We start from the raw sequence: 11,013 nt of genomic DNA, 5'->3' as shown, positions 1-11,013 counted from the left end.
AACAGGAAAAGGTTAAACGATAACTTAAAACAGTTTTGTTGCACCCCCCCATCCTCTGGAGCCTGTGTGTGTTCCCGCCCCACCGCCTGCAAGCCCGAGCCAGTGTGCTTGTTACAGCAGGCAGCGTGGGCTGAGCAGGCCCCCCCGGCTCTGAGGAGAAGCACGTGCATAGCGGCCAGGCCTTAGCGTGTAAGGCCGGGGCCGGGCCCCTGCCTTGGCCCAGAAGAGAGAACCCGGAGAGCCAGGGCTGGAAACGGCTGTGCAGTGTTCAGGGGCTTCGCCTCACGGCGCTGTGGGGTCCCGGGGGGGACCCACGTGCTAGCGATGCGGTCGCGAACCCCCGCTCCCTGAGCTGCGGGGGGGCCCCGGCAGTCCGGGGCGCGCACAACCCTCCTCCCGCGGCGGCAGCCAGGCGTCCGCCCACGCCCCGGCCCGCCATTGGGGCCTGTGCCGGGAGCCCCTCCCCAAGCGCGGGCGGCAGCCAGGCCCGGGCCGCGCTAGGGGCAGCATGGCAGGGGAGCCGCGCAGCCCCCCGGTGAAGGTGCTGGCCGCCCAGCTGAAGCGGTGCCGGCGGGCCGCGGGCGGGCCGTGGCTGCTGGGACGGGAGGAGGCCGGGCAGGGCCCGCTGGCGGTGCCGGTGGTGTGGATGCAGGGCACGGTGCTGGCGGTGGAGGCCGGGGGCGCCCGGGGCGGCTCGGCCCGGCTGCAGGACGAGAGCGGCTCCTTCACGGTGCTGGGGGTGGAGCGGGTCCCCAAGGGGCGGCCGTGCCTCAGCGCAGGTACTTCCCGGGGGAGCCGCAAACCGGGGGTGGGGCGGAGTGTGGAGGACCCGCTTAGAGAGTGTGTACTCTCGCCCTGTGGGGGCCAAACAGTCTGGCGGGGGGACCCCCACGTCCACCGCCATGGGGGGGAACCTGCCCCGTGGGGTCCCCCACACCAACTGCCACCAGGGGGAGGAGCCCTGCTGTTCCTCTCCTGTGGGGACCCCCCCACACACAGGGGGCCGTACTGTTCCTGAGCTATAGGGTCCCCCCATACACAACCATGGGCGGGGGCTTACGGCTCCCATTCCTTGGCCGGTACTCCCCCCACATGCTGGGGTGCTAATGTTTTTGCCTTGTGGGGTCCCCTGAACACACACATACCTGGGAGGGTCTATTTCTCCTGTGCATGAGTCCCACATATTCTGGAGGCAGAGCGACATAGTGGTTTCAGCCCTACGATTCATATGCACACACAGGGACCCACCACATGCATGCAAGGGGGTTATACTGCAGAGGATGGGCAACCTGCAAAGATACTTGTGCCAGATGCTTCAGGCCCACATCCTCAGTGCACGTAATCCTACCTCCAGCATTTTGAGAGGGTAAAGTATGCCTCAGGACTAGGAGACAATCAATGGGATACAATCATTCCGGGGTACAAAATATATCGGAAGGACAGAACAGGTCGTGCGGGAGGAAAGTGGCATTATATGTGAAAGAAAATGTAGACTCAAATAAAATAGAAATCTTAAATGAATCCACATGTTCCATGGACTCTCTATGGATAGTAATGCCGTGCTCCAATAAGAATATAACCGTAGGGATCTATTATCAGCCACCTGACCAGGACAGTAATAGTGGTGATGAAATCCTAAGGGAGATTAGAGAGGCTATCAAAATAAAAAACTCCATAATAGTGGGGGATTTCAGTTATCCCCATATTGACTGGGTATATGTCACCTCAGGAAGAAATGCAGAGACAAAATTTCTTGATACTTTAAATGACTGCTTCTTGGAGCAGCTGGTACAGGAACCCACAAGGGGAGCTGCAGCTCTCCATCTACTCCTGAGTGGAGCGCAGGATCTGGTCCGAGAAGTAACTATAATAGAACTGCTTGGAAATAGTGACCATAATATAATAACATTTAACATGCCTGTCGTGGGAAGAACACCTCAAGAGCCCAACACTGTGGCATTTTATTTCAGAAAGGGGAACTATGCAAAAATGGGGAGGTTAGTTCAACAGAAATTAAAAGGTACAGTGACTAGAATGAAGTCCCTGCAAGCTGCATGGACAATTTTCAAAGACACCGTAATAGAGGCTCAACTTAAATGTATATCCCAAATTTAAAAAACACATTAAAAGAACTAAAAAAGAGCCACCGTGGCTTAAAAACCATGTAAAAGAAGCAGTGAGAGATAAAAAGGCATCTTTTAAAAGGTGGAAGTCAAATCCTAGTGAGGTAAATAGAAAGGAGTATAAGCACTGCCAAATTAAATGTAAAAATGTAATAAGAAAAGCCAAAAAGGAGTTTGAAGAACAGCTAGCCAAAACTCAAAAGGTAATAACAAAATGGTTTTTAAGTACCTCAGAAGCAGGAAGCCTGCTAAACAACCAGTGGGGCCCCTGGTTGATCAAGATACAAAAGGAGCACTTAACGACGATAAAGTCATCCCAGAGAAACTAAATGAATTCTTTGCTTCAGTCTTCACAGCTGAGGATGTTAGAGAGATTCCCAAACCTGAGCCGTCTTTTGTACGTGACAAATCTGAGGAATTGTCACAGATTGAAGTGGTCACTAGAGGAGGTTTTGGAATTAATTGAGAAACTTAACATTAACAAGTCACCGGGACTAGATGGCATTCAGCCAAGAGTTCTGAAAGAACTCAAATGTGAAATTGCGGAACTATTTATGGTTTGTAACCTGTCCTTTAAATCAGCTACTGTACCCAATGACTGGAAGATAGCTAACGTAAGGCCAATATTTAAGAAGGGCTCTAGAGGTGATCCGGGCAATTACAGACCGGTAAGTCTAACGTCAGTACCGGGAAAATTAGTTGAAACAATAGTAAAGAATAAAATTGTCAGACACATAGAAGAACATAAATTGTTGCGCAAAAGTCAACATGGTTTCTGTAAAGGGAGATCATGTCTTACTAATCTGTTGGAGTTCTTTGAGGGGGTCAACAAACATGTGGACAAGGGGGATCCAGTGGACGTAGCGTACTTAGATTTCCAGAAAGCCTTTGACAAGGTCCCTCACCAAAGGCTCTTACGTAAATTAAGTTGTCATAGGATAAGAGGGAAGATCCTTTCATGGATTGAGAACTGGTTAAAAGACAGGGAACAAAGGGTAGGAATAAATGGTAAATTTTCAGAATGGGGAGAGGTAACTAGTGGTGTTCCCCAAGGGTCAGTCCTAAGACCAATCCTATTCAACTTATTCATAAATGATCTGGAGAAAGAAGTAAACCGTGAGGTCACAAAGTTTGCAGATGATACTAAACTGCTCAAGATAGTTAAGACCAAAGCAGACTGTGAAGAACTTCAAAAAAATCTCACTAAACTAAGTGATTGGGCAACAAATGGCAAATGAAATTTAATGTGGATAAATGTAAAGTAATGCACATTGGAAAAAATAACCCCAGTTATACATACAATATGATGGGGGCTAATTTAACTACAACTAATCAGGAGAAAGATCTTGGAGTCATCGTGGATAGTTCTCTGAAGACGTTCACGCAGTATGCAGCGGCAGTCAAAAATGCAAACGGGATGTTAGGAATCATTTAAAAAGGGATAGAGAATAAGACGGAGAATATCTTATTGTCCTTATATAAATCCATGGTATGCCCACATCTTGAATACTGCGTACAGATGTGGTCCCATCATCTCAAAAAAGATATACTGGCATTAGAAAAGGTTCAGAAAAGGGCAACTAAAATGATTAGGGGTTTGGAACGGGTCCTATATGAGGAGAGATTAGAGGCTAGGACTTTTCAGCTTGGAAAAAAGGAGACTAAGGAGGGATATGATAGAGGTATATAAAATCATGAGTGGTGTGAAGAAGAAAACGTTATTTACTTGTTCCCATAATATAAGAACGAGGGTCCACCAAATGAAATTAATGGGTAGCAGGTTTAAAACAAATAAAAGGAAGTTCTTCACTCAGCACACAGTCAACCTGTGGAACTCCTTGCCTGAGGAGGTTGTGAAGGCTAGGACTATAACAGGGTTTAAAAGAGAACTGGATAAATTCATGGAGGTTAAGTCCATTAATGACTATTAGCCAGGATGGGTAAGGAATGGTGTCCCTAGCCTCTGTTTGTCAGAGGGTGGAGATGGATGGCAGGAGAGAGATCACTAGATCATGACCTGTTAGGTTCACTCCCTCTGGGCCACCTGGCATGAGCCACTGTCAGTAGACAGGATACTGGGCTGGATGGACCTTTGGTCTGACCCAGTATGGCTGTTCTTATGGGTGCTGCCCCACAATGGTGGGGGTTGGATGCTGCCCCAGTGTGGGAAGGCCCTGGTTGGGGCATTGCAAAGTGAGCCTGCCCCACACTCAGCACACAACAGCAGGTCCTGATGAGGCTCAGTTACCTGCTCCAGGCACTACAACCTGGACACTGGTGCTGTCCGTTGTGTTGCACAGCACAGCTCAGGATTGTCCTGGCTGCCCCCAAACTTGTATGAATGGCTGTTACCTGTCACACACGGTCACAGTGCCATTCTAATTTTGCACCGTTAGAGGGCCAGCCACATCTGAGCGGCACTGCAACCGTGTGTGTCAGGGGCCAGGTCATAACAGCTGGAGCATGAAGCCAAGCCCAACCAGCCCCATGAGACAGAAGCTTCGTCAACGAGGACAGGAGGTTTTGGGGTCAAAACCTGGGACTGTTGGGAGGTATGAATAATTGTTGCATGGGGGCAGGAATTTCTTCCTAATTCCCACCTGGTGATCAGTCTATGCTTTGAAGCAGGAGGATTTAATAATCCATCATATATGAGCCAGTGGGACTGCAGATGCTGTTCTTATTCATACAAATACCGAATCCTTTTTCTTAAATATATGGCCTAATTTTGTGATATGGTCAGCATTCTCAGCTATTCACACTGTCAAGCCTTTGATGACTTAACATTTTTCTTAGGGGTCCTGCCCTGCCTCACTTTTTGGCTGCTTTGAAACAAAATAATCGAATAGTTTAAAGTGAAATAATGTTTCCTGAGCAAGAATAATGAAAATGTTGAATGTTAATTGCGTTTTGTTTTTTCTAGGAAAGTATGTAATGGTGATGGGCTTGGTACACTCCTGCATTCCAGAGCCTATTCTTCAAGCTGTGAAGATGACAGATCTTTCTGATAATCCTATTCACAGAAGCATGTGGAGCTTTGAAGTGGAGGATTTGCACAGAAACATTTCTTAGATGCTGTGTGTTTTTGTCAGCAGCCTAAAGGACCAGGAAACAAATATTTGCTTTTACACCATTTGGACCTCAGCTCAAAACATTAGACTGTCAGGAATAGTTATAGCCTCATCTGGAGAATACTTTGATAGACAAAATTACTTAGTCCACTAACTAACAGTTTTAAGAGTTATGGACAGGGGACCAAATTTACCATTGGAGAAAATGGGTACAACTCCATTGGCTTCAGTGAATTTGACTGAGATTCAATATTTAGAGATCTTTATGCTCATGATAACTCATAGGAAGCTGGTTCATGCCCTGTTCCAATAATGTTTTATGCCAACAGACTAAACTGCATTAATTTTCCAAAAGTTTATCTGATGCTTTCCAAATAATAGTAGGTATTTCAATACTCGCTCCATTATTATAGCTGTCATCTGTTAGACTGTAGGGTTAGGCAGTCATAGTTCAGACCATATTCTGTCCTCCATTTTGCATAACACTCTTGCTGCCAGTGTGAATTCTATATCTGGAATGAGGGCAGAATGTGGTCCATACCGTTTAGATTGTGTTTATGGTAAGGAAATGGTACCTTGGCTCCATGCTTTCTCTATCAAGAACATCCATATCCAGTTTGCTTTGTTTACAAGACATATGTCTTTTCTAACTGTAACCATAGTTTGGTGCCTAAAACTCTGCAGGTGCAGCATTCATCTCTACAATATTAAGAGTAGCATGATAACAAAACCTATAGTTCCAGTAAACTAAACAGAGATTTGACACAGACTCACAGGGAGTAGATTTATCCAGGTCCAAGAAGTAAGTACTCTCGCCACATCACACAGTAAGATTACCTCAGCCTAATTATGCATTATTATATTAAGTTTTCTTTCCCTGGATACACTGTCTCTTTAAAGTTACTGTTAAATGTATATTATTTTTACCTTTGTTACATCCTCTTCCTGTAAAGGACAAGTGTATGATACTGCTCTTTTGTTCCCAAAATATTATATTTGCTCAAGTTTCAATGATAATTCATGCATCCTAAATAAATACTACGTTATGTATATACTGTAGCTCTGTAGGTTGGGGGAAAGAGACAAGTTCAACAGTATCAAATAACAATGTTAACTAACTTTGAGCATATGAAAACAAGCTTTTTGCCTTACTATAAACCACAAACTGAATTTAAGATCAGGTATTGCACTTTGAACAATGCTTTGAAAATACTAATTCTCACAGTGCTATCTTGAAGTAAATATTGTCCCCATTTTTACAGAGGCCCCTTGGAGGGTGTTGATGAAAGCGCCGGGATCAGAACTTTGGGAGTGCGTACTTCCATCCCTGAGTTTAGTATTTGAGACCATGTCACTTCAGAGGCCTGGGTATAACTGAGGGGTTGTGTTAAATGAGACCTTGTTGATTATATGTGGGATAAGCCAAGACAGGTGTACAGAATTTTGACAGTATGGGTTAATTTTTTTAAAAAATGTTGGGAAAAAGTCCACTTGTAAAATGTAGCCTGCCAGCAAATTCTTCTTGGTGTCAACATTGTTAGACAACCATTTTTATGTTTTTGGTAGCAGGTCTCTTGACATCTTAATGGTTCTTATTCTAAGAATTTGAATTTCATCTCAGAAGGAAGAAAAACAAAGTTCACCTTGACATGCATGGGAACTAGATTGTGTGTAAAAAGTTTTGATGAAAAGGGCCAAATTCAAACCTTGTGTAAGGGAGTGCAACTCTGCTGGCTTCAGTAGACTTGTACCACTTACATCACAGCTAAATATGGCTCAAATACTCATAGTTGGCAAGTACATAATGCAACAGATGTGATATATAGATATATATAGTATAATGCATGTTCATTAAATGTATATCTCAGAAGCAGTCTTTACTCAGTGTTGACTTAAATACTGCTGACCTGAATTTAATTAGCAATATCTCTATATCCTCCCCACCTCCTGGTTCATGAATAAGGGAAGCCCCAGGGATCCCGCTGCCGCTCCAGCCGCTGCCAGGGGGCAAACCCCTGGGGTCCTGCTGCCACTCTGGCTGCCGCCAGGGGGCCAGCTGCTGCTCCAGCTCCCCTGGGACCACTGCCGGGAGACACCGAGCTGTGGCGGTGCCAGCCGCCCACAGGACCACTGCTCAGGTAGTCTCCGGGGCCAGCTGCTTGCGCGGCCCTGGGATCAGCCACACTCTCCGCTGCAGAAATCACGGACCCCTACATATGAGCAAGCTATGCCGCTCTAGTTTTTGGATACTAACTATTCTTTAAAGTTGAGATTGGCCCAAACTAAATCACTAGATCTGACCACCCCAAGCTTTGGGATGTTTCAGAATCTACATGTGGATCTAAACTTTGTAGTGGGAGTTCTCTACTTCTATAAAAATAACTCAAAACTGGAGACAAACTCTTGGAAAATTGGTTATCTTTGTTTGGTCTAAAGCTATTACTATATTTGACAACTGTTGGCTTGTAGAAGTGGCCTAACTGTAGTGCAGCTTCAGAGTTTCTTTGTAACCAAAAGCAACTTACAAAGTATACTGCAAAGATTTTATGTGGATTTTATATAATAGCATTGGATTGTTACACCAGCCTGAGTCTTTGAAACCAGGTTCTTTTCTAGGAACTCAAAACTGAAACAGGTTCCTAAGAAAGTTGAACTTGGAGCTTCTTAGCAAATGAACAGTTCTCTCTTTTCAGAATTTTTGACCTTGCTTCATTTTTATAAAACAACAACAACCTTGTGTTTTTCTCAGTGAATTGATGTTGACTAGGCATGGGGACAATATGTCCCAAGTTTTATGGTATTGTCTGTGGTTGTATACCTTATTGTGCAACAATGTGAGTGATTAAATAAGTTTCCTTTAAGTCTTTCAATTTCCTAGTCCACACAATGACTTTCTTTTTCTCTAGAGCCTAGGTCTCGGAAGCTGAATGAGTGGTGTACATGTTCGTGTCCATGTGAATTTGAGTCCTTTGGGGTAAATAAAGGAAATAAGAAATGGTTACTATATGAGTTGTAGGCACTAGAAATACTGAGTACTTAGTATTTTTCAAAGGGCTCGATACTCTACATCTCCCTGCAGGGAAGGCCGGTGGTGTTATGTATGGTTGTTGAGGTACAATTAAGTGAACTGATGTAACTTACCCAAACTTTGTGATAGAGGTCAGTTAAGAACTCAGGAGTTCCTGGCTCCTGCATTGTGTTCAGAGCGCACACCTGATCTGTCTAAACCACACACTTACTTGAGAGAGTATTGATATGTTCCTTATGCAGCCTTTCTGCTGTTTGCCATTTGACAGTCTCATTCGCATACTAAAATACTGTCTTTATGTGAAGCATAAATATTTCCACAATGCCTCTGGCAAAAGCACTTCACAAATCAAGCTGTCCTAAAATTTTCAGTAACAACTTACGTCACTAGTCCCACTCTAGTTAGCATCTTCGTGGCCAAGCATCAGTTTTTAAATACCCAAAATCCTGAAACTACAGGTTTGAATAGAAGTAGGGTCAAATCCCAGTGACTCTTAAGGGACATATTCTAGGAGGGCTTGTAACTTCTGAGAATCATAAAAAGATTTTAGGTGCTCTGAGTGATGGTTTTTGCTCTGCCTCAGTCTGTGGCCACTTTATGTTTTTCTCTTCTTGTCATGTTCTATAGATAAAATGCCAGCAGTGCATTGCTATTTCAGCTGCAGAGCTCCCTAAGCCAGTCAACAAGAAGTGCAACAGTGTGTATTTTGCACCCTCCTCCCCAAAGGCTCTGACATAATCCTCTGCCAGTTTGAGATATGCAAGACCTGATCTGACCCAGTTCAGGGTCAATGGGAGCTGCTTTTCCATCACGATGGCATCCTGCCACCCTTTCTAGGAGAGGCTATAAATTGTCCATTTAAAAATCAAGAAGAAAACTTACCATGCAAAACAATGACACAAGAATGCTTAAAAAATAAGTGGCCTGTTTTGTTAACAGGGAATGGATAAGAAAGATATTACAGGTTTCAGAGGTTGCTGCTTTTTTAACTCAACCGTAGTTTTGTACAGATGTCCACTTTACAAGAAGCACTGCTCAATGGCTACTTATTGGCATCTCTGTTGGCAGTCTCTGCAGAAAATGGGCATGGAGAATGGAGTAGTCCCTCCAAGACACAGCTAGTACACATTTATGGGGCAGTGTGGGGAAACTTGTACTTATTCTGTGGATAAAGCAAGAATGTTCAGTCTCCACGTCTGCCAGTCACAGACCTTTCACCAACCCTAAATTCACCAGCAAATAATTTATTTAAAAAGTAGCTTTGTTTTTTAAATTGGCATCTTGTATTCAGCAAGTGCATTAGTGCACTGTACAGACACTTTTAGAACAACCTGTTTTCTTTCTTGGTTTGAGTTCTATATTAATATCACTCACAGTTTACTTTGTTGTTAGGGTTGTTTGGAGAAATGATTTTCTGTTTGAACAGCAGAGATAGGAGGCAAAAATCTAAAGTTTTCTGTTGAACTTGGTGTTAGCACCACCTCCTGGTCATTCAGTGGCATGAGTGTACTGGTGATACATGCCAGCATAGATCAGTATGCATGTATGACTCTAGGTATATTACTGAATGCCTGTTAGCTTTCTCACATCTTTTACTGATAGGTATATGGATGCTCACCCTTTCATTCCTATAAGGTGAATAGATCTCAGAAAGGCTCATGACGGGTTTAGTATTGCCCATCACACACCAATTGTATATCATATTTGACATTGTTTGTAATGTAAAATGTGGAATATTTAAACACTGATTAAATAGTAATGTTTCTTTGATGGTTACAGTTATTTTAATGTTTAAAGTCAGTATTAAGGCATGATGCAGTGTGTTAAACAAACAGATGTTGCGTTTTGTGCCAGAAGTATTTGCACCTTGTACATCACCTAGTATCTTACCTATCTTGCAGGGGCATGATGGAGACTTAATTGTTTAACCTGTGGAAAGCATTTTGAGCTTGCCAGATGCTACAGCAGAACAAAATACTCCACCACTAGGATTTTGCTTGGCAAACACCGTTTGTCAGTGTCTTGCTTAATCTCCTCTGAGCCTTCTTCCATGCACCACCCTCCTCTGTGGGTACAGCTACTCAGTATGCCTCCAGAAGACCCCTCTTTTAAAGTCCCTTCTGCCTTGTCATCTACAATTGACATGTATAAAGACTCCTCTGGCTACTTGTCTGTATGTCCTTAGATAGTGAGCTCTTCAAAGCTGGGACCATCCTCTTCTTGAATGTCTGGCAGGGGCCTAGTACAGCGTGGATGCTAAACATAATAATTGGCCTCAGTCTTCATTGTGGGCTTTAGCTGCTAATTTAGTATAAATACTAAAAAGTATTAATAAGAGCTCTCATTGCTGCTTTAAATTAATTTCTGTCTGATTGTTCTCATAGTCTCTTGCAATATTTGCTGACATTTCACTTTGTCCTTGCAGTTCAAATGTCATTTCCGTGAGTCTGATCTCAGCAGGCATATTAGTGCTTGGAATTACCAACACAAATTGGCTGATTTAAAAAAAAAATGAAATTTGTATAACAAAGTCAATAGTCACCATTTACAAAGCTCTTATAAATCATCAAACCAACTTCCAAATAATTTCATGGCAACCTAATCTTCACACGTTGAACTGTGTTTAAACCTCACTCTTGCTAGCACCACTTTTTTGATCAGCGTGGGTGGGATTTTTTTGTCTTCCTAAAACTATGGTATAAAACCACACTATAGGCACTCTCTCAAGGAATTTAGACCTTGGTTTTTCTGAGGGGGGTGGGGAGAGTCCCTGTCCACATTGGTCAGAGAA

General features: G+C 43.8%; 1 protein-coding gene across 1 annotated transcript; it reads left to right on the top strand.

Moving 5' to 3' along the window:
• Window positions 1-508: 508 nt before the first annotated feature.
• Window positions 509-9,917, top strand: RMI2 (RecQ mediated genome instability 2). Its single transcript, XM_074964637.1, has 2 exons — window positions 509-779; window positions 5,047-9,917. The coding sequence occupies exons 1-2, from the start codon at window positions 509-511 to the stop codon at window positions 5,193-5,195; spliced, it is 420 nt and encodes a 139-aa protein (XP_074820738.1). The 3' UTR covers window positions 5,196-9,917.
• Window positions 9,918-11,013: the final 1,096 nt, after the last annotated feature.

This window comes from Natator depressus, chromosome 10 (genome assembly GCF_965152275.1).
Source record: "Natator depressus isolate rNatDep1 chromosome 10, rNatDep2.hap1, whole genome shotgun sequence".
NCBI lineage: Eukaryota > Metazoa > Chordata > Testudines > Cheloniidae > Natator > Natator depressus.
The sequence above is the reverse complement of the archived record's forward strand: the minus strand, read 5'-3'. Positions and strand labels throughout refer to the sequence as shown.

Coding starts and splice junctions, on each gene's coding strand:
- RMI2 (XM_074964637.1), top strand. CDS start 509: ATGGCAGGGGAGCCGCGCAGCCCCCCGGTGAAGGTGCTGGCCGCCCAG. Junction 780..5,046: donor GCGGCCGTGCCTCAGCGCAG/GTACTTCCCGGG, acceptor TGTTTTTTCTAG/GAAAGTATGTAATGGTGATG.